The 24,763-nt window shown below is 35.3% G+C and overlaps 1 protein-coding gene across 2 annotated transcripts in view; it reads left to right on the top strand.

The window, feature by feature from the left end:
* Positions 1-24,763, top strand: part of CPNE8 (copine 8) — a 105,385-nt gene that overhangs the window by 40,718 nt on the left and 39,904 nt on the right. For both annotated transcript variants that reach the window (XM_027640020.1, XM_027640019.1), the window contains exons 10-17: positions 1,895-1,936; positions 8,328-8,403; positions 11,035-11,088; positions 13,892-13,953; positions 17,625-17,671; positions 18,326-18,507; positions 20,447-20,574; positions 24,046-24,148. In XM_027640020.1, the coding sequence (XP_027495821.1) occupies positions 1,895-1,936; positions 8,328-8,403; positions 11,035-11,088; positions 13,892-13,953; positions 17,625-17,671; positions 18,326-18,507; positions 20,447-20,574; positions 24,046-24,148 (694 nt within the window). The remainder of the gene's footprint in view (positions 1-1,894; positions 1,937-8,327; positions 8,404-11,034; positions 11,089-13,891; positions 13,954-17,624; positions 17,672-18,325; positions 18,508-20,446; positions 20,575-24,045; positions 24,149-24,763) is intronic.

Genomic DNA, 24,763 nt, shown 5'->3' with positions numbered 1-24,763 from the left:
TTATATAATTATACAATGTTTTCAGTTATCACAAGGATGGCATTTCAATACTAGAGCAATAAATTGTATCTAATATTTTTTTCTTTCTTTCTCTTAGTATGAGCTCTCAAATAGCACTTACACACAGTTATTTTCTCCATAAAAGTTTTAAGACCAAGATACCCATCTCTAACCTTGATTTTTGTTTTAAATTAATGATTTTTTTTAGTGTTAAAAGAGGGAACCCACCCTCTAAACTGTGTTCTTTAAGATAAAGGTTAAATATCTGTATGTGAAGATTTGAAAAATCTTTTAGTATCTTGTGTGTCATGCAAAACAGGTAAAACTTGAGATCTGTGATCAATCCTTTTAGTATGAAATAAATTTTAGGAGAGAGGAGCTTTATTCAAGGAGTAATTGAATAATTGCTCTTATTGAAGTTGTATGTCTGAATAACCTCAGGAATCTATTTTGATATTCTTAAGAATTTATTTTAATGATTTAAGTTTTCTTGCTGAGATGATTTGGCTATTTGAACACAGATTTGCATCATAGTTCAGAACTTAAATCCCACTAAACCTTATGTAAATCTTAACTTAGTAGTGTGTCCTATATAATAGTAACAGGTTTTGAAACCTGTAAGTAAAATAACGGTTCTCTAGGGAAAAAACTGTGATATTGCCTTTTTTTGCTAAATTAAATACAATTTCCTTTCAAAAGTCAAATACGTGGTGGGATAAAGTAGGTTTGGAGCTGTTCTTCACTTCATTCCACTAAATAACTTTCACTTTTATCATCTTTTATTCTAAGGTAATTTAAACCCAAACTGAATTCCACAAGAGCTATAAAATATAACAAATGGTGTGGCCAGAGCCTTTAAATTTGAGTTGGAAAGAGAAACATCCAGATAAAGTAACTCTTCCTTTACCTATTTTGGAATATCATAAAAAATGTGAAAACAACTAGGTATTAATTTCTTGGTGTATACAGTGTCAGCTGTTGATCAACCTTATCCCCAAAGAGTCCCTTCCTGGTAAAAAAAATATTCAACATGTATTTGACTGTATGTAATAGGAGGGATGGGGAGCAGCTTCCATGGAAGCACATTATAAAGTAACTGCTTAGATTTCTGTCCCTGTTCTTAATACCACTGACCTGATGACTTCGTGTGAAACTGTCCTGAAGAATAAAGGAAAGTTAAGTTGTTGCTTAAAATGTAGGAGGTCTGGAGGTGTTATTTTTTTATCCCATGTTCAATTAATTTTAGGCCAGATAGGATTCTCTGTTACTGATTGTTGAATTGACTTATCTGTGTACACTTTCTGTAGTAAAAGGAGATAAATAAAGCTATATACTATCCCCATCCTCATGTATGTTTCCTGTTTCATTAATGATGATTGTGATAATAGGCTCTGTAGTATTTGCATTTTAAGAAATCCACTCTTCAGCTAAGTTTGTAAAGTAAGATTGAACCTTTACATGGTAAATTTTTGTTTTCTACATTTTGTCTGTTTCCCAGTCATCCCTGAAGCAAGAATAGTTAGAGCTGTCCTCAAAGGTTCACATGAGGAAACAGACAAAATGTGTTTTTAAAAACTGTGATAATACTTTAAGTTTTAAAGAATCATTTATTAAAAACCAGAAAATTCAGAGCATCAGTAGGCAAAATATACTGGCTAAACTTCCAGTGTGTTTCCTTAGTTTCGACTGTATTTTATTAGTAATTTATGAGGATGTGTTGCATAACCTGAGTGATTGGCTATTTGCTGCCCTATGAGAAATGACTGAAAAATTCTGTTTTCTGGATTTGGCACAACTGATGCACCCATATGCCATTAAACTTAAAGGCAGTGCAGGTACATTTTAACATATGTTTTAATAAGGTCCTGTTGTTGATTTATTTTTTTATTTTCAGGACAATTAAAGTAGAAGTGTATGACTGGGATAGAGATGGAAGGTAAGACATTAGTTCTGTTGTTAAACTTTAGGGTTATCTGTGCATACTTATACACATTTTAAAAAGTATAAATATTTAGTGTCCAGAACAGGATTAGAGAATGTTATTTACCAATATTTAGGGGTACAGGTATTAGGAAAAGAGTTCTACTGTGATACAGTTATTTTTTATTTTCCAGTTGTGGTAAATACTGATGCCTATTTCAAACATGCTGTGTGTATATTTATCCGTGGAACAAGCAAGATGGAATGCTTTATGATCTGTAAAATCAGTTTTGTGACTCTCATTATGTTACCAGTTAATGTACCTGTATGAAGAGAGGCATCATCTGTTTTATAGTCTACTTTCTTTTGCTTAAAACACTGCTTTATAAACTGTTGCTTTTAAAGTATGACAAAATGCATGTGCCTGCAATTGCTACTTTGTGGTTGCCTAGATATTGCAATGTAGAAACCACCTATTAATTGTCTTAATTTCAAATTGTGTTTGAATGTTCATTTCAGTGTCTGTCTTTATCAAAATGTTGTTATAAGCTCTAGAGTTGGAAGACCTGGGTTTTATATAACTAAATTGCTGGAAAGAGGACAGTGGAATATCTCTGGATTTTCTGTTACTAAATTCTGGAGGGATATCTGCTATTATTCTGTACTGACTGTACATTTTTTTCTGAAGAAATTAGCCTTCCAAATTGCCTTTATTCTGATAAACAAGGTAGAATTACTTTTCAACACACTGGATTGATACCTCCTATTCTTTTAAAAATGTCTGAACTCGTATCTTAATACTTTGGTTAGAAACTCATAAATCATGGTGCTAGAACTAAGAGTAATATAATAATATGTTGATTTCTATTTACTTTTAAGTTGGTCTGTCTTAATTATGTCCTATTAATCTTAATTTATATTTTAAAATATATGGATATGCACGTGCATTTACATTTATAATATTATTTATTTTACGGTAATGTCTTTAATACTACCGATGCAATTTGCTTCTAGTATTATAGATAATGGTATTGTGCTTCTGTGGCAATGGATCTTTTAACCATAACAGGCAAATTTATCCTGTGCTACCTTTCATTTCCTTGCTGACAAGATCCAAAAGCATATTTAGCTTTCTCAAATTATAATTTTGTCTTTTTGGTTCTGTCATGAAGCCTGTTGATTTATAAGCATTCTTATCACATATTTACCCTCTATAAATACCTGCTAGTGCAAATTCGTCCTTCTTAATCAGATGTTCCCTGGAGAGGAAAAATAACATATTCTGTCAATTAAAATAAGTGTATTTAAATTAACAAAGGCATATGCAAAAAATCATTGCATCCCTGTTAGAATTTCTATTAACATCCTTTCCTCACTGATATTTGCCAAATCCTTGAAAATTTGATATATTTGTACTTTTGTGTATAAGCTACAATATTTTTTGAAAATAAACTAACAATGAAAAGTTAATTATATTGCCAAGTTAATTAAAAATAAGGATTATATTTTTTCAAGATATCAAGCCCTATATGCTGTTCCATTTTTTCCAAATTTGGTAAAATTAAGAAGAAAAGGAAGAAATTTGACAAATAATATGGTGTGACTGCAATTCTGAGTGAAATCTTCAACATACTTTGGATTTTAGGCAATCATTAGCCTCTGTACTCTCAAGCAGTTCAAAAGATTATCTGCTTTTGCTCATATCACAATTTGAATACGTATAAAATTAATATCTATAAAAACAAAATGTGAAGCATACTATTTATGTGTGTTCCTTTTTATTCTAATTGTATGAATTTTTTTTGCTTTTTGCTTTCCGTCTTTTTTCAATTTAGAAGCAGGCAGAACACCGACATCTTATATGTTAAATTCCTCTGAAAGATGAGACAGCACTCATCTCATGTAACTTCAGACAATGTAAAAATCAGACAAGTAGATTGAACTAATCATATAAGCTACTTCAGTAGCTTACAGGGGAAAATGGTCTGATTGAATCCATCCTACCTGGAATGAGTTGGCAGTTGGTGGTGCTTATCACTTACTAGTGATCATAGCGAGAACCTAATGGCCTAATTTAACTTTTCATTGCCAGGTGTATCTGAAATGAATCCCATTCAAGAACTACTCTAACAATTTTTTGTACAAGTCTGCTATTACTCAGTTTATATTAATTTCCATTTTTGATGGACTCTTTCTATAAACAGTTGTTATACTAACTGACCACCTCACTATGCTAAATCTGTTTGCTCCAAAAATGTGCAGACTGGGCAGGGACAACCTTTGAAAGATTGCCTGCTCTCTAGATAGCAAAGCAAATTATACTGAATTTTGCAGGCTGTTCTGCAATCAGGAAGGAAACATTACTGTGCATATATTTGATTTCTGAATCTTGACTTGACCTGATTCTGACTTCCAGAGTCTTGACTAATAAGTTTTTTTCCCTTTTCCCCATTCTGTGTTATCTGTGTTTTGAAAAAAGAGGTACCACGTTGCTTTGGGTTGAGCTTCTTACTGTCATGTTCCCAAATTACATTCTTAAGAGTAATTGTCATCATGTAATATCATTATCAAATAACTCATTTATTTTCAAACATCACTTAGAATTTCTTGACTGAAAGTGATACAGGTTCTTTGTAACATTAACACTATTAAATATTAAAAGTTTTTTTGTCTCAAACCAATTTTTGCTCAAAAATTGTCAAAATATGGACCACTTGTTCTGATTGATACCTTTTATTGTCACTAAGAGCTGTGACAAAACCCAAAATACTTGATACTGTAAGAAGTCACAAAAGGTAGTTGTTACTTTGGACGAGCCCACTTGCGTGAAACAGTCATATGGGTTTTTTTGAGAGTCCTTATCAGTGAGGTACTTGCAGACAGGTATAACAGAAGGAAAAATAAGATAATGTGCAACTTCACATCATCAATACTTTGATGTTTTTATTTCTCTCTGAAGGCTTTTTCACTTAATTTCAGAAAAAAATATTCCTTAGCATACATGGTACAAAAGCCATTTCATAGTCTTGATATGGTTGTTACGTACAAGAAGTGGTTTTTCTCGAGTTTTAAAGCTGTAGATTGCTGTGCTAACCTGGGGCCACCGAACCATTCATCTGAGAATCTCAACATTGCAAGAGAGATTTTAAATCTCAGATTCTAGGCTCTTTCACCTTATTTTTTGCCCTCCTTCTCCAACTAGATAGTTGATTTTTAAATTATTGCATTTTTCCCTTACTCATTGACATATTTCTGATTATGATTGTCCTTTCCTCTACTTTTTTCCCTTTAGATAATTAAAAAATTCAAAGTTATTACAAGTTTGAAAGTGATTTTCAGCACTTCAAAACATAGGGCTAAAAGTGAAAGATTTAGGAAGATGGGCTACAAGTGATACTTTTGTGTTCTAAGAGTCTTTGGTTCAGTGTTCTAATTTACCATTCATGGACAAAAGTCTGTATATCTAGGATTATTTGGTGTTAGGAGGACAAAGAGAATAACTATTTTGGATTCTCAATCCAGAGACTAATAAGGAGATCCACTTGGTGAAGCGTGATCATTGATATTGGGAGGCATCAGTGCCTTGTTTTTCTTTGTTATACATCTGGCAAAGGCAAATTTTACCCAACAGGCAGTCATCCTTCAGAGCCAGCCTAGGGAAGGGGCACACATCCACCTGAGTACCAAGTGTTAAGATCCAAGTTGATGATCTTTTAAGTGCAGAGAACTCTGATACTGGTTTTATATGCTCATACCTTTTTAATGTGATTATTTCAGAGGAATTATATCTTTCTAGCTCAGGTCTTGTCAGTGTTTGCATATAGCCACAAGGAAAGGAGACTTTCCAGTGTCTCTTAGAATTAAAGAAGCAATTACTTTTAAGCAGTATCGATTTTTTTGGCTCCCCAGAGACAGTCCTGTCTAGAATTGCTTATGTTTCCTGTTTGCTACAGCATGTTTGTAGGTAGTCATTAAGCTATTGTTTGAACTTCTGCCTTCGAAATATACAAACTCACTTGAAAATATAAGGTTAGAACTGTTACAAAAGGGAAAGGTTCCAGTTTAACCAATATGCGTTTTTGTCCAGTACCAAGGTTAAAGGCACCTTATGTGCTCCAGGCCACATAGAACTCAAGTACCATAGCATGTATGGATGGCTTCCTCTGTTCCCTGGTTAAATAGCATTGCAGTCTGGAGAGCATTTCATCAAAATATGTTTCTTAAGAAAAGTCTTTGTCTGTCTTGGAAGCAATTTCCTTATCTCCAAACTGAAAGGGGAGTGTTTCGTGGCAGGTGGTCCATTCTGAAACTTACTAGTCAGGAATATCTTCACCATATAGTATTTCACAAACTTACTTACAGAATGCTTTGCTTATTTCGTGTGCATTAGCATGATGACTGGACCTTTCAGTTGTTTGATGTACATATTTTGTGATTCATGCTGATTTCAGAAAATGAGATTTATATTTGAGGTGTGATTTGGTTCATTTAATTTCATTTTATTATGAAGAAAGTGAAAGAAATTTCACGTTGTTGTGGATTGTTTCCATTTTTCCTCTTCTTGCAACATTCAGATTTATTTAAATTTGCTGTTAATATTTATAGCTTAGAAGTGCGCTGCATTTCTTAAAAAAACAAGTTTTACAAGTTGCAAAGTCATAAAACTTTGACTTCCTATTCTAGTTTACCATTGGAGGGAAAGTAAAAAAGATAGTTTCATAGCTCGCCAGATGTGGAGGCAGCATGTTGCTAGGGCACAACTGGGAAAATTTGGAGCAGCAGTGAGCAAAGTTCAACTGGGCAGAGTGGAGAATGGGAACAGGTCTGGTAACTTTGACAGGAAGCTGAACGTGAGCCAGCAGTGTGTCCAGGTGGCCAAGAAGGCCAATGGCATCCTGGCCTGTATCAGGAACAGTGTGGCCAGCAGGAGCAGGGAAGTGACTCTTCCCCTGTACTCAGCGCTGGTGAAGCCACACCTCGAGTACTGTGTCCAGTTCTGGGCCCCTCAGTTAAGGAAGGATATTGAGGTGCTGGAGCAGGTCCAGAGAAGGGCAACAAGGCTGGTGAAGGGACTTGAGCCCAAGTCCTGTCAGGAGTGGCTGAGGGAACTGGAGCTGTTTAGCCTGGAAAAGAGGAGGCTCAGGGGAGACCTCATCACTCTCTACAGTTCCCTGAGAGGAGGTTGTAGGCAGGTGGGGGTTGGTCTCTTCTCCCAGGCAACCAGCAGTAGGACAAGAGGGCACAGTCTTAAGCTGTGCCAGGGGAGGTTTAGGTTAGATATTAGGAAGAAATTTTTTATAGAGAGAGTAATCAGACATTGGAATGGGCTGCCCAGGGAGTTGGTGAAGTAACCATCCCTGGAGGTTTTTAAGATGAGACTGGATGTGGCACTTAGTGCCATGGTCTAGTAACCGCAGCAGCGTTGGATCAAGGGTTGGACTTGATGATCTCAGAGGTCTTTTCCAACCCAGTTGATTGCATGATTCTGTAACTGCTGGAAGGTGTGTAGCTGACTTGAGGTACTCACCCCTGCATTCGCTTCCACTCCAGGTACCCGAGACATATGAACTCGCAGATCGGTCACTTCTGGCACAGAAACCTTGCGGTTTCCATGCCCCAGTTCCCTGACCCCAGTCTGGCCTTTCTCAGCAATGCTTCATCCACTACACTCCCTCTGGCCACTCTGCTCACAGTGGGTCCTTGGCAGCATGCCAGCCCCTGTTTAAGCGTTGACAAAGCAGTTTTCAAAATGTGAATGACAGCACAGGAGTGCCAAATGTATTCTTGGAGCAGGAGTAGAATTTAGGAAGAAGTTTGATAGCCACTGCTTTACTGTTAGGTTAAGATATGCTTTCCAGTGGTGTCTAATACCATAAGCTGAGTAGCCTCAGTGGGTTGCTTTTCTCCTCACAGATGGGAAATAAGTTTTGGGTCTTTCCCTTAAATTTGGGTACCATTCAAATGTCATGTTACACAAACTGGTAGGGCTGGTCTTTTCTGGTTTAAGTTACTTTTTTTTGTAATCCCCTTCTCTCACATGGTGTCACACATAGTTCAGAGTCTGTAGTGCCAGTGGTCGTCCAGTGAGGAAATGGTGATAGTCTTTGGCAGCCCACTCTGTTTTTTTGTAAATCACTGATTTACAACATAGTCCTCATTGTGCAGCAATGAGCAAAAGCTGTCAAGAAGATTTAATCTAATACTTTCCACCTCTACATTTGTATTACTAATAGAGTGAACACACAACAGAGGGAGAAATAGAGATTTTTAAGCAAATTGTATCCGTTGCCATTGCTCCTTTCTTGGGTGTCGGTTCATATTGGCCATGCTTCTCTTTTTCATAAATAGTTAAAATACATGTTTAAATTACTAAATGCTATATATTTGAAACCCTTTTTTTTATACAGCCATGATTTCATTGGAGAATTCACAACAAGTTACAGAGAGCTGTCAAGAGGGCAATCTCAGTTCAACGTGTATGAGGTAAGTACTGTGAGTATTTACTCTCTTTCAGGAAATGAATGAGAAAACAACAGTGGAAAACATTGAAAGCAATGGAAAGATATTCTTGCCAATAATGAGAAGACAAGCCTGTGTGGCTGTAGCATGTTTTTTTCTGTATAGTGTGCAGATCTTTGTCATTCCTTAAGCTATCCTTTAATTGGTCTCAGTTTACTGTCATTAAACCTAGTTGTTTTGTCAACTTTCATAATGGTTGACAAATGGTTTAGATAAGCACTAATGGAAGGAAGGGAAGGAGGGTGCTCCAATTGTGTGCTGCAATTTTGTTTTAAAGATGAGCAAAGGTGCTGCTGTGCAGAGCAGGACAAAGACATGGGGTTTTTTTCTTATTTAGATCCAAGATCAATCCCAGAGTTACTGTAATTTACAGAAGTTTCCTATGGATAGTGTCACAACACAGATTACTGTATGCAGTGGAAATGTCCTCTTGTGTTGTGACTCCTACCCTACTATGAATATTCTGTCATAACATCTTAAGTAATTTTTCAGTTTCTTAAATATAGTATCAATATCATACTCCCAGCATCAGCATACATTTCCTGAGCATCTTATGTTTGCCTCCCTACATTGCAGTCCTCCATGTACTGCTTCTACTTGATTAGTCCATACAGTATCAGAACAAAAGAGACTGAACAAATTCTTTTTAAAATGTTTTGCATTTACAAACTGACCCGAGGCAGGTAGAGAAGTTTGTGTTTGAGTGTCCCATATTTTCAGATTAGAAAGAATCTGCTAGAGCAAGCTCTTTTTAGTTGAACTTTTTTAAATAGGTAAGAGTTCATGTAGCTTCCTAGGTTCCTGCAGGGGTGTAAGACTTTCAGAGGCTAAAAAATGTTGTTTAATTTATAAAGTTATTTGAAATTTGAAAAACTACATCAATATTATAACAATTAGAGTACCTAGAATTATAGGAGAGAAACAAACTGTTGTTTAATTCAACTTTGCTCCCAAGTAGATGCCTTTTTTCCCATGATATTTCACTCAAAGCTCTAGTGTAGTTCTGTGCAATTATTAAGAATCCAGTTGTCAAGTTACCTGAAGCAGAAAGTTCAGATGAATCTCCTTTTTGGCATTTAATGACTGCTGGCAAGCAATATGCTGCTAATTCAGGCCTGACCATTGAATTCTGGAGAGCAGTGAATGAACTGCCATAGGGCAGACAGGCAGTCTGTTACCTTCATTTCCCTCTTCCAGACAATTGTCAGCAGGACTCGCTTTCTGGCTAAGGTTTTGGTTCAACAAGAGTTACTGCATTGTTTAATAACACAGATATAATCCATTGCTTGCCAGTCAAAGCACTGTTAAATTGAGGGGAGGAGTTACTTGGGATTTTTTAAGTGTTAAAGGGCTTATATGCATGTAAGGGAGTAAAAACTTTGAAGAATACTTACTGTATAACAGTGTGCCATACTGGAGGGAAAGAAAGAGTCACTTATTTAGCCTGTTTGGGAAGACCTCAAATGATAGTTATCTGTTCCTGCCTTACATTTCATGGCTTTTCTGTGTTGTGCAAGGATTAGGATCTTTAAATGTAATTTCATTTTGGTTAAGAGGTGAGAATTTTGGAAGACATGTATTTCTATTTTTTCCATTTTCGGGCAAAATAGTTTAAGTATTTTACAGCAGAAAAGTGACTAACATTTCAATGGGGAATGTTCTAATTCCTTATCATTTCCAGAACATCTGCGAGTAGTTTACAGTAAAACTTGACAGTAAGCCACAAGGATTTAAGTTTCCTAGTTATACAGTTGAGCGACCTAATTACCAAAATAATGTTTTGCTTCTAATTCCATGTGTGTTTCTGAAAAATGCAGGAGTACATTTTAGTGTATATGTAATGAAATTGTCTGAGGCTTGCCTTTGAATGGGTAGGTACTCATAAGGAATACAATTTTTGTTGTTGGCTACAATGAGAAATTTTATAAGTGTAGGTTCCAGACATTCAAGAAAACTGTTTAATGGTTTGTAGTCCAGTTCTATGAAGATTCTTGTGTATGGGGAGTGCATTGAGCCCCCACAACTCCACAGTCAGATGGTGGTCTTTGCCATTTTCATGAAATTACTTGTGACACAGTATGATCTGTGCCCCCAATGGCTCTTCCTGTCAGCAGATCTGTCATTGCATCAGATACAGAAACTGGGAGTAGAACAGCTCACATGTTTCTCAGATAAATACTGATGAGAAGATGGAAATAGATTAACTGGATTGTGAAGAGGTGCATTGTGAAATGACAAAGTAGTGACACAGGACACTGAAACCCTGGAATCAGGAATGCAGAAAAATGCAGAATCTTGTGAAAATTCAAAGTGTTTGAGCATTCAGATGTAATGAACGTTCTCACCGCTGTTGCCCCAGTCCCTTATTTGTCAAATGTGAACACCAGCACGGACTTACCTGACAGGTACCATGAAGATAAATTTGCTGTTTTTCAACATGCATATATCCTAGCATCGAGATGCATAGGTAATGCAATCTTATGTAAATACACTGAGAATCCACTGAAAATAGACTACGTTCTGCTTTGAAAATATTGTAAACACTTATCCTTATGTTAGATCCCACTGCTTTGATGTTTGTATCTGTGTTTCTAGGTAATAAATCCAAAGAAAAAAGGAAAAAAGAAAAAGTATGTTAATTCTGGAACAGTAAGTAAATATATTTTATGTTACTGGATGCTTTTCTTTTTGCTTGAAACAGTGTAGCTGACTTGTAATTCAACAGGATTAGAATAGAACCTTTTGTGAAGGTCACAATAACTATTTACTGGTTACAGCATTTTTCTTCGAGTTTTTTTTTTAATTTGAAGAGTCTGATAAAAAATGTGTCCAAGTGTGCTCTTAAGTTGCTAATGGCAACAGGGTTTTTTTTTAATATATGTTGAAAGATCTGTTAGTATTGTTTGGGATGAGAGTTTATTGTCCTTTTGTTTGTATTGCATGTTCTGTTCTCATGTTTGTGAACCATTTGCTAGCAAAGCAAATATTTCCCTTCAGCACTTTCTCATCTTCCACTTCCTGGTATCCGTGATATTCAGAACATAATTTACAAAAAAAAAAGAAGATAAAAAATGAAGATTTGTATATTGAAAAACCTAATCAGATACATGTTTTTTGAAAACACATCCAGCATGTGGGTTTCTTCCACATGAATAGTTCCACTGAAGTCAGTAGGGCTACTTCTGCACAGAACCATAGCCTTGAAGGAATGTTTTGACATTCTCACATTCTTGTGTAGATCTGTTCATCAGTAGGAAAATAAATACTTGATTTTCCATCTCCGCTTTAAATTGTAAAAAATAGGCAGAAACAGCTTGCCCATTAAAATTTACCATGTAGTATCTAATTCAGGTTTTTTAGCATATTCCTTTTACTAAAACCTATCATGTTAAAATAAAGTTCTATTATGCTAAATTAGTGAGTTAAAAACTTATGTAAAGTGATTATTTTCAACCAACGCTAAAAGTGTACTCAAAATTGTAGGTATGAAATCTGACTTAGGGTACAAAAGAGCAAAAAAACGTTATTTCATGTTCAATTTTTCAGTTAATTTTGATTTAAGATATTTTAACATCTTCACATGTATCTGTATCTGTTTGAAAGAACATATTTTACCCATGTTTGAACAGACAAAATCTTGTTATTCTTTTCTTCTGATTACATCAAAATTTCCAATAAACAATTGTTAGCAATTTTCTTTCCTTTGTCCTTCTCTACCAGTGTTCTCTTCTGTTGGTCTTTTTCTTTATCAAGTGATTTTTGTCCTCATTTGCCCTTACTTCTACTAGTCCTTCAGGCTTCCCTTATGCTTCTCCAAATGGTCACTTCCTTTCGTGTTTGCCTGCAGTTTTGTTTTTCTTCTCCTCGTTATTCACCCAAGATATTCTTCATCCCACTGATTTCTAAATTTTCAGACCAGGCACCAAGACTATCATTCTCACTAATAGGAAGTGAACTACTGGAGAGCTTAAAGTGGATATAGATTACTGACTGCTATCTTACTGCTGCTTTACATACAGTACACATCTCAATTTGTTATTATTTATGGGGTCATTTTAAATTGAGACAGACAAATTGCATAGTAAGGGTAAATGTTTCAGAATGCAGGATTAGTTTCAAGTAAAGCCTAGTAATAAACTTAAAAATTCACTGGATAAAACTTGACACGTTGGTAGTCATTTTCTATTTGGAAGTAAACCCTTTGGCCACTTTGGGAGTTGTTTTCTTTCCGTTTTTTACCTTTTAACATCAGATACACTGAAAACATTTGCTTAAATTAATTAGGAACAAGATGACCAGCTGTAAGAACAGATGAACTGTTAATATTACTGTGTCCAGTGGGAAGATGCATAGAAATTTCAGTCTTACATGCAAGTCTGTGTTACTGATAGCCTGGTCGAACTTTGTCATGGTCTTCTGTTCTCAACTAGAGCATTTTAAACTTTGCTAGTCCCTAACAATCAGAGAGGACCTGTGGCAAAGGAAGTAGGATAGAAAACAGAATCTCATTCTGAGTCTAAGTTTACAGCATAGAAGTATTTTAAATGTTTATATTTTGCTGCATGTGGAGGTAAATCAGATTTGGTGACAAACTTCCATCTCATTTCTATTCCTTGTATCGTTATCAGTGGATTTCCTTTGAGTAGTTACTTAAGCAGTTTTCATTGCCTGCCTGCTGGACTTACACTGTGAGAGAGTTTTGTGTCACTCTGTAAATAAAATTAAAATAATTTTAATTTTTTGTTTCATAAATACTGCACAGGATATGAAGATCTTCAATGATGGATCTTTTCCACTAGAATTTACACTAATGTGACTCAATTGCTGAAAATGCCAGCAACACCTTTAGATGAATTTCTGTGTTTTGAATCTGTATAATTTCTGAGCAATAAACATTGTAACTGAAGAAATTTCTTATCTTTATATTTATATATATATAAACTTAAATTTTTTATATATGTTTCATATATGTGTGTAATTTACTAGATTTTTGCATCCTTGGCTTGCATCAATACTCAATGCCACTTTTAATGCGAGATGAGTAATTACATAAATGATTGTAATTGAGTTCTTTAAACAGTGTTGAAGTGCTCATAAAATAGGTGCATTTTCATTTAGCCTCTAATATTCATTTGTAGATGTAGTACACAGTGATCAAAAAATATGTATGTGGTAGCCTGCTCTGGAATACAATCTTCCATTGCTTACCTTTCCTTATTAAAAAAAAAAAAACAAAAAGGCAACTGTAGTAGACTTCCCAGTGTGTCTCTTCCCTTTCAAGAACTACCTATTGAAATTATTTAATATCTTTTTTAATCTTCTTTTTTCCCCTAACACTGTAGGAAATTACATCTTAAGGACAGAACTCCGAAAACATTGTGCTTATGTCTCTACTTGTTCAACTGGGAAACACACAATAATTCATGTCTGACTCTCTTTTATTTGCTTTCAGGTGACATTGCTTTCCTTCCTAATTGAAACAGAAGTTTCATTCCTTGACTATATTAAAGGCGGGTATGTGATTGGCATCAAACCTTTCTTGCTTTCACAGTCTCATTATAGTTCACTAATAATTTTTTTATGTACTTCACATACGATCGCTCTAAGTGGTATCTGTAAGGAGTATTGTTTCCTCATTTTAGAGGCTGTACTTTCCTACATAGAGCCTGTCTATAGCTACTGACTTTATGGAACCTCACTTACAATGTTGGAATTGGTATTGATAAAGACTGATCAACCAGAGAAATTCCACTTAAACTTTTTTCCACTCTTTTTACAAAAAATGAATATAATTCAGTAGAATGCTCTGTGTTTAAAAGTAGGAGCAGTAATACTTATCATTTATTTATCTTATACAGAATCTTCTTTGGTGATTCATACTATTATTTCTATGTACATCTCGGTGAAAACTATAGAAATACTTGTATAAAATCTTACCTTTCTTTCTGCAATATATGCAGTTATGTAAACATGACAAGGAGACTCAGAGTCAGAGTTATTTTCTTGGCTTCTCCCTTTTTTTGTTTGTCTGATTTAATGTTACTGTGTATCAGTTGCAGTCCAGTTGACAGATTTTGAAGGAAGAGGGAAGAGAAGATTTTGTCATTAATCAGTCTGTTTTCCCATCAAGTACATCCTCCAAAATTGTTTTAGTTCCTGTTTTTCTTCCATTTAGTTAGAAAACGCTGATTCTGCAATAGACACAATATTTGTTCTTACGTAAATGGATGCTTATGAAACACTTCATGTTCAGAACTTTTACTGTAATTGATTTGAGATGTCTGGAATTAATACTGATTTAGTGGAAATCTTGACAGCTTTAATTGTAACAAATTGGGAGTACAGTATTGATTTCATTTATGTTTCGAGTCTGCATCTGTTTAATTGGGGTATTCCATTATCAGTATCATCAATATGACAGTTGTTTTCTTAAAGAACTTTGGAGAATGAAATAGAAGTTTGTCCATAAATTCTTATTTTGTTTTACTACATAAGACTGGATTTTATAGCAGTATGGTGGGAAAGAGGTGAATGTTTCTTTTGCATCTGAATATTACATCAAGTGGTGCCATCTTAATAGCAGACTTTCCTTACATTTTGATACTTAATCATGTATTTTGCTACAGTGACCTTCCCACATTTAAAATAGGTACATTGTGCTAAAAATAATGTATATTTCAAAATCATATTTCTCCTGCCACTTAGCAGTTAATAACATATTCCTGTCAAAACACCTCCAAATATATGAATAAACTCAGGAATGTAAGGGATACAGCCTTGAAAAGAAATGCAGTTGAATTTAGGGAATGACTGTCAAACCTCATTTATAGTCTGCTCTTTTTTTTGCCTGGAAGAGAAAGAGACACCAGGAGCCACAAAGCTCCAAGATTTAGTGAACAGAAAAGATATTTCTGTGCAGAAGTTTCTGGCCTTTTTGACTTACGAGAATAATAAGTGAGCTGGGCATTTGTAAATCAATAAAATTCAGGAGCTGAATCTTTTTGCAGCTCAAAAATATTGTCATTTCTTCTGTCTCAGCGTAGTGGAAGATAAGAGAAAGTATTTTCCTCCCATCATGTTAAAAGCCTTACCTTCATCCAGGTTTTTGGAAATGAATACCCACACATTGTTTGGATTCAAAAGGCTTTGGACATACATTTTTAACTGAACTGTCTTGAATCATTGATGGTCAAAATGGAAACTCAGAACTCCTTTCATGACAACTGTTTAATCCAGAGAGTACACCATATAACATAATGAGATGCATATTTGATGTTCAGAAGAGACCTGGCATGAGAAACGGTCACACAGCAAGGGCTGCCATAGCTTTGTATTTTGGAGGCTTTGCCATGTATTTCTTGGAGAATATTAGGGAGCAATAAGACTATGTAAGAGGAAGATCTGGTGGAGACTTCATCTGAAAAATCTTCTGTATGTTGATACTGCATTTGGCCAAACAAGCATCTGCAAAGGGGAAATTATAAAGTAACTGTTGCTAGGGACTTAAATGCCATGGGGAGAATGGAGCCTCTTGATAGTGTGAGTTACTCCATTAGCCCTGTTGCAGAGTTCTGCACAGTAAGTGATCCTCAAACCTTCAGCTGCTCCCTCCTGCTTACAGACCAGCTGGTTGTCATTCTGAAGCCACGGGAGAAAATCCATGTTTCTTTCCAATGTACTGTTTAAAAACCCATAATCGTTACAAATGCTATCAAGCCTAGTCAAAAGCTACATTCAAGCTTAATTTGTTCCCTTATACATATCAGTGCTGATGGAGCTGCTATTGAAAGACGATAGGTTTCACTTTGCTCTCTCAAAAAAACCCAAACAAAATGTTTGCTCTGTGGTTGTGAGGTGAGGAATACTGTTCCTTTTAAGATACTTGCTTCATTTCTTGTGGAATATAGGGTAAAATGACCTGTCCACTGATGAAGTAGACCATGTCTTTCTATACCAACTAAATTCACAGTGACACATTCTTCAGCATGCTGAAGGATTTCTGTACTTGATGTACCTGACATGTAGTGCTTGGAGTAGTCTTGTTTTACTCTTCAAACACTGCACCACACTGAAGCTCTTAAAATTTAAGTACAGGGAGATTATAGCCCAAAAGCAGTTTTTCTTGGCAATGCCAATCATGACTCTTAAGCATAAATTTAGGAATAGTTTTTATTAGTGTTATTATAATAATAGTTGTATTAATAACTATAGTTCTTAATTATTATAGTTATTATTATGTTATACGAGACTTTTTTGTTGTTTTTCCTAAATTTTTCTTACCTGAGGAAGACAACTTTTCTGCACAGTATATTGATTGTGGTAGAAAACTAGTTGACATGCGCTTCCTAAATCTTTCTCCTTACGTCTAACTGACAGTGCAGAAGGACATTGTGATTAGGAAGCCACGGGGTCTGACATGTGAGTACATATAAAACAAAATCTGACTTGTCATGCCATTAAATTTTTTTTTTTTTGTGAAACTGCATAAAGTAGGATGCAGAAGTACTAGCAGGAAACTTCTGTCATAAAGCTCAGCCTCTGAACTTTTCAGAGACTGAAGCAGTTTTCACTGGCTTTATTTTTTGTTGTTGTTGAGGTCCGTATTGAGGTCACAGCATTTTGAGACATATTTCGGGATTCCAGTGTTCCAAGGACTCTTCTTGATACTGTGGACATTGGTAGGTTTTTGCTGAATTTTGGAGACAGAGTCCACCCATAATGCAACTTAATTTGTGTTAGCCTTGATCGGTATGATAAGGTGATTCTATGTGAATCTTTTTTCATACGCAGCTTTCAGTGAAATAAATAGTATTTCCTCTGGGCACATCAAGTTATTTGAACAGTAAAACCACTACTGCAAGGACATGTGTCAGATTGTTGATGTTTAATCTGAATGCACATGAGTTAAATCTTATGGAAGTTAATTATCTTATTAGTGATTTAGAAATTTCCATAAACAATGAAAAAAGGAAGGATGGAGTCAAGTAACTGTTTTCAGTGTGTTAATAAAATAGTGTTGGGTAACCCTTGGCTGGAACCTTATATAAGAGTATTTTCAGTGTTTATTTCCTGTATTAGAAAGTCAGTGACCTATAGTTTGTCCACAAATGATGTTACCATCTCTTGTTTATTTTTCTACATAATAGTACAACTATTAATAAGACTTGTGTTTGCTTTTTCTACAGAACCCAAATCAATTTCACAGTCGCTATTGATTTCACAGCCTCAAATGGTAAGAATAAAAATAAACGTCTTGTATATGTTTGTGCTGTCATCAGTTTTAAGTGTACTTATGTGTGTGTTTGTGTCTGTATCAGTATTCAGCTGGCACCACCTGGACTCAGGATTCCATTTTGCTGAGCAATAGACTAGAGGCCAATTCCCATCTAGAAAAGCTGGGCAAATAAAGTATATAGAAGTTGGAAAAGCTACATAAAAAATTGAATGAGTAGGAACTGTTTGCAAGTGTACTTTCTGATTATTATTTTTTTGTTTCTTTATAACTACTGAGAGAAAACTTATAAGATGCCATTGAGATGGGCAAAAGAAAAGAGTTTCAGGTGGAGTGAGGCTGAAGTGGGGTGAAGCAGAGATAAATTGTGATCTTCTTCCAGAGTTGCTTTCAGAATGCCATAATACTTTTGTAAATTTCATCTTAAAAATGTATATCATGTTATACATGATGCAAATCTACAAGTTTCTTGCTGCCCTTTCAATGCTGAAACACAGCTACTACTGTTAAAATGTGTTCAGAACTACTGAAAAACTACTACTATTAAAATGTATTCAGAAAACTGCATTTTTACCTGATACAACTTACCTTTTTTAAGAGAGAAAATTCTGAAGTGATTCAGTTTAAAAGTAAATCTGATCCTTGCTTCAACAGGTAACCCTTCACAGCCGACTTCACTGCACTACATGAATCCCTATCAGCTGAATGCTTATGGCATGGCACTGAAAGCTGTAGGTGAAATAATTCAGGACTATGATAGTGATAAAATGTTCCCAGCTCTAGGTTTTGGAGCTAGACTGCCTCCTGATGGAAGAGTATCACATGAATTTGCACTGGTAAGTAAATAAATATTTATATATTGTTAGAATTTCTTTACTACAACAAATTTTTGGGAGTTAAGGTTGTACTCTTGAACAGTCACTGGACAAGTAAAGAACAGAGATTGTGATAATTATTCTGTGCTAACTCTAGGCTATTGTTTCAGAATTTTTGATCATACTGAAGTTACTGAGAGAAATCCAGAGTCAAGAACTCCCTGTAGGCCAAAAATGGCAATAAAGAAAAGTAATTATCTTTAACCTCAGCTGTAGCAGCATGAGAAACAGTCACTCGAAAGACTTCAGATTGAAGCTAATCTATCTTAAGAAGCGGACAAATCATGAGCCGAGATAATATTTCATTATTGTTGTTATTGTTCTGTCTTATTTTCTGTCATCTCTTTATCTTTGACAGGCTGCTAGTTTAGAGACATAGGGATAGCTAAGTGGACTGTTAGCTAAGGTGACAAGAACAAATCTGAGATTGATCCATGTGTCAGTTAAATTGCAAACCTAAAATCTACCAGGATTTGCCAGAAAGATTGATCTGGTATAACTGATACTTGTGATTAGTGTGGATATTTTATGTACTTGCTTATTTGGAGGTTTTTGTTCTTCTCAGAGTAGGACAAAGTTGTCAGAATTACAGCAAATGTAGGTGTATCAGGTGAGTTTTCATAAGATAGCAGCAAAGACATGGCAGAAGATTGGTAACTGTAGGTGTATATTTCTTCTGTCAGCCTGTGCTAGAAAACAATGCCTTATCTTACCTCAAGGAAACGTTTTCCACATAGGAATTTAAGATAGGTGCAATTGCAGATACTCATTTAAATCACAGACTTTTTGAACTTTGTGTAGCAAGTTCAAATATATTGATACATATTTCAGTTCTAAGGGTGTTTCTAAAATTCATTTAGTCAATTTATGTGCCGTTGTGGTGCTTTTACAGAGGAAAAAGCACCACATACATATTATATATGTATACGCAATATATATAATATATATATATTTCCGTCCTCCATATGTAAACATGTATAGGTACCACCAATGTGATGCTAAGCAGTGTTTTCAGCTCTCTCTTTTAATGTTCTAGACCAATTCCATGAAAAATTTGCTTTGGTTTTCTAGATTCTGAGGCAGGTACACTCTACCTCAAACTGAGATACTGGCACACTAAACCAGTGAGATGTTGGCACTTGAAGGAGAGTAAGGAGATTTGAAAGATTTTGAAGCCTTACACAGATCATTTGTCTAGTCTGGCATGGGTCATAAATCTGGAATGTAGCTTACATGTTTGTATGTAAATAGGTATCCTCATTATAGAGTCATTACGGAGATTGATAGTAAAATGCCTACCCTAAGAATTTACAGTACAGCCATTCTGTGGGCTCTTAATGAGAAAATTCCTTTCTTCTGCTGCTTATACTAGGTCAAAAATAATTTTTCCAATGCAGAAATATTGTACCAAAACAATGAGGAATTTATAGTTTACCTTACATTCTCATAGTGTATGAACATTAGGGTCTGGCTACCATTTCTGCTTATTCACATTTTTAAATAAGAAATCACTGAGCCTGAACTGTGCTCCTAAACATGATTCTAGTTTTACATCTGACCTGTAATTCATACCTTAAATCCACATAGGAAAATGCCTTTTAATGTTGTGTGTATGCAAGAGTATTTAATTACACTTAAGATGCTATTTATGTCTAGGAACCAGTTCCAGTGATTCAGACTGCATGTAACATGAGGCCGCTAGAACCACTTTCCCTAGATAGTTAGCACTCACAAGCAGGCGTGGCACTTACACTGGGCATTTGTAGTGAACTCTTTGAATAGATCCTAGAATGCTTAGGTCTTTGCCTTTTAAGAATATACAGTGGGTAGTATTCATTAGCCTACATAATTTTTACTTCATAGTTACTTTCAGTGATTAATCATCTCTTATTTTCATTAGAATGGAAACCCTCAAAATCCATACTGCCATGGAATTGATGGTGTAATGGAGGCATATTACAGGAGTCTAAAATCTGTACAGCTTTATGGACCAACAAACTTTGCTCCTGTAATTAATCATGTAGCCAGGTAAGCATCACCACAGGTACTTTGCAGAAACTTCTTACTGTCATATAAAAGCATATAAAAGCCTGACAGTTACATGATGCAAAACATTGAAAAAGATATTTACAGTTGTTTATTCAGTTGAACGTGATTAACTTGTGTTGTTGAGTAGGTTTGAAGACCACATGCTAGTATTATGCAGAATTTCATCACTGTTTAAAAAGAAATAGAAGTGATCCAGTTGATCTTAGCAGAAATCATAATGAAAGAAAATTTTTGAGATCATTCTGTCATGTTTCTCTTCTGTCTTTTAGAGCACGGAGTTATTGCCTCACAGAAAATGCAAGAATCTATCCAAAAAAGTTACAAAATCTAAGTTTTTTTAGGCATACATAGTTCCTCTAATCTCAAAATTTCCAAACTGTCAACAAAATCTTCAAGGACTCTCTGTGCCAACAATTCCCAGCTGGTAGCAGTACTTTTAAGCCAATAGTACAGCAGTCACCATTGGGGAGCAGTGGTGCTGTGTTATGCAACACCTCATCTAACTTCTGAAAGTAAAACCCTTCTTGTGTTATAGAAGTTTCTTAAGAAGGATAATGTTGCCTTATGTTGGCAGATAAGATCTTGGCTTAGAATCTTGAGATCAAGATCTTGACAGTATAATACCTCCATGAATTTATATAGGAAAGTGATGTGGCTTAGATGATTTAGCTGAGTAACTACCTGAACAGATTTGATTTTATTTATAGGCACAGAGAAAGAACTAATGTTTACAAAATAAGGCAGTAGGGCTGCGTAAATAATTATACTGTTAATGTTTTATTTATGAGCTTGCAAAACAGCTAATTGTTGTAGCTATTTATTTACTATCTGTTTTTGCAGTTGTTAGTTCTACAGACCAGTAAAAAAATAATTTGTAAATTCTGTGGTGCAAAGAATTTTCTGTGGATGGTTAGATAGCTGATTTCAGTTGTTTTTCCTTAGGATTAGTTGTTTCATCTTCAGATCATCCCATTAAAATTATGTACATGCATATTAAATTGCTTGTCATTTGCAAGTAGCTGTCACCTTTAATCACCTTTGTACATGATCTCTCCAGTAGCAGTTTTCCATATATGTGGCATTTGGCATCTGCATTAGCCACGTTATCTGAAAATCTAACCCATCGACTTTTCTGGTTTTGTCTTCTTCTTCAGAGCTGCTCGTATCAGCTGAGGTGTCTGGCTCAGAAGTTGGCAGTTAACCTCCAGCCTGCTGCTTCTTGCAAAAATTGAAATTTTTGATCCAGTGTTACCAAAGCATTGGCATAAATTCAGTTCCTTTTCTCCCCAGTTGTTTCTCAGGAATATTTGTCAACTTTTGCAGAGTAACAGGAGCCTGTCCAGCAACATTTGTAGTCCTTCCACTGAACTTTTGTTAAAATATCAAGTTGTTGCAACCTTTGGGAACTCCTCCTGGTAGCTAAGCACACTACACTATAGTGGGAAAGCTAAGTGTCTCCACAAGGACTTCTACTGCATGATCATCCTTAATACAATCTATATATCAGTCCAGTTTTCAGTAAAATCATTTTCCTTTAAGGTTCAATTCTGTTGACTCCCATAGATATGGTACTGGTCTGCAGTTACTCTTTGAACCTACCTTCAGTCTCAAAGAAATTTCTTCTTTGTGCATCACTCCCACTTAAAAATATGCCTCTGACTCTGATGAAATCTCTGGAAACAATGTCAGATGTTACTGTCCTGTTGTGATCTCAGAACTCTTCAGAGAGTTTAATGAGAAGCTCATTAAACGGATAATGAGTTTATTATCCTTCCCCCAGCTACAGAATTATCTAAACTACACTAGATGCAACTTAGTTTCTTCTCTCATCTCCGTTCCACATACAAGATCTTTCTTCCAAAAGACTTCTGAACATTTTAGTCTGTAGAAAATTTAAAATAACCAAATTTCTGTTCCATTTCTTCAGTGTAGGTATGTAGACAGTATTAAGTGCTCAGAAAGGATAATAAATTTTTATTTTACTCTCCCATCATCCCTTGTCATTGCAATCATCATTGAAAAGATTATAAGCATTGTGGAAAAATGAGATAAAAGAAGTCTATGCATTGTGGTGAAAATGTATTCCACACTAGGTCTTGCTAATCTTGATATTTAACTATCAATCCCTACAGCCAGCCTGCAAACAGATGATATTCAGCAGGTTCACTGTCTGTATGGCTTCTCCACCCATCTGTATCTTGGAGAGGGCAAGTGAGGAAAGGTGATGGCTTTCTCTGAGTTGTAACTTCCTCCAAACTCTTATAAATGTTGTGGTTACAGCATCGTATTTATCAGCACTACTTGCTGAATTTTCTGGGCATATGCAGTCATGATGACCATCATTAGAACATATCCTGTTCAGTGACCCATGCCTTTTATGTTCAATGACCAAAAAAACTGTGAGTTCTTTGAGAGTCATATTATGTATTTGGCCATGTATTCAATAGTAGTGGCAATTAGTTTTTTTCTTTTACTGCTCTCCACACTACTCATTGCTTTTTTTATGACAAACTTCTGCTATTTGACTTCTTCACAGTACCAAGAGTCTTCATAAAAGTAGGAACTATAGTGGCTATTGTCATGTGGAGCAACCAACTTCACACAAAAAAAGCTTCTAATTATACAGGACACTTTGACCCTTGGGATTTGAAGATAAATTAACTGAGGTATTAGTTATTGGCCGGCAGGCCATAGGGCTCAGTGTGGCTGCTATGGACTCTCTTTTGAGACTTTCCAAATATTCAAGAGCTGCTCATTTTCATAGAGCAGTTGCTTCTTGGGTCCTTTAGCTGAGGTGGGAATGGCAGTTGATGTATTTTATCTTTCATTCATGTACGGCACAGGGAGAAGCTTGAGTCTTGAAAGGTGGGTGGTGCAAAGAGATGAATATCTAAGCCAGGGTTGCAGGGTTTCGTGTTCAGCCATTGTACAAATGTGCACATAAATGTGTAAATATGCAAGTGTGGTCAACAATAAGTAACCTGGTTTTGTAAGACAAAAAAACCAAACCAACCAACCAAAACCAACAAAAAACCACAATCTGCTGATTCCTGATAAATTTTATTCATGCTATAAATCCAACCATTCAATATTAGTGTATGCCCTTCATACCAAGCTATATTCCCCAGAGATAACAACTGTTAAACAACTTAGACTTTCTAACAACTCATGATTCTATAAAGGACATTCTGCCCGTGATCCTCTCGGTAGTGAAGCAATTCCCATTTTTCACTGATACAACAGATGCAGATTATCAATATCAATATTGTATTAGCTGTGTTTTTTCAATGCTTTCATTTAAAAGTAGAATGTCAACCATAATTATGAATGTCTTTACTTTTGAAATTCCCTACATTATGTAACAGTCAAATTTTAAAAATACAGCTTATATTAATTCCTTTTATTAAGGGCTTTTGTTTATGACTATAATGTTGCTTTTTTTCCCCTTAGATATGCTGCTTCAGTAAAAGATGGCTCCCAGTATTTTGTTCTTCTGATTATTACAGATGGAGTTATTTCTGATATGGCTCAGACAAAAGAATCCATAGTGAATGTAAGTTTTGATCAAAGTGTTGAAATTTAAAAGAATTATGTTTCTAGGAATTCATATTTTAGGCAATAAAGTAAATCCATTAATATGTCAGGCACGATATTTGCACCGTAATTAACCATCTTTATCAAGTTTGTTATGCATAAAGACAAAAAGAAAGCAAAAATTGAACCTCAACCTAAATAGATAGTATTCTGTGGGAAATTATACTCTTCTCTCTAGCACTGTATATTTGTATGATTTTCCTCATCTACTTCTTGCCTCTTCCTTTCTCAGGCACATCCCGCCATGCGGTTTTGCACAGTGAACTGTTCTTTATCATTCTCGTAATTGCAGACAACTTAGATTCTCATGCTTTTTGAAGACTGTCTCAGCTTTCTGATCCCAAATGACAAGCATACCAGTCATCTGATTTCCCTCTAAATAGCCCCTTAGAATTCAGAAAATTCTTAATTGTTTCTCAATTTCTTCATTATTTTCAATATTTTACTCTTCAAAACTGCCATGTATATAAGTAATATTCTGTATCATGAACAGGTTCCATTTTGCTTTTGCCCCTGGAAGATTTCAGATGCAAGTACACACAGAAACACTTTTAGACAAAGTTGGAAAAGATCT

This window comes from Corapipo altera, unplaced genomic scaffold (genome assembly GCF_003945725.1).
Source record: "Corapipo altera isolate COAL_440 unplaced genomic scaffold, ASM394572v1 1b, whole genome shotgun sequence".
NCBI classification, from domain to species: Eukaryota; Metazoa; Chordata; class Aves; order Passeriformes; family Pipridae; genus Corapipo; species Corapipo altera.
The sequence above is the reverse complement of the archived record's forward strand: the minus strand, read 5'-3'. Positions and strand labels throughout refer to the sequence as shown.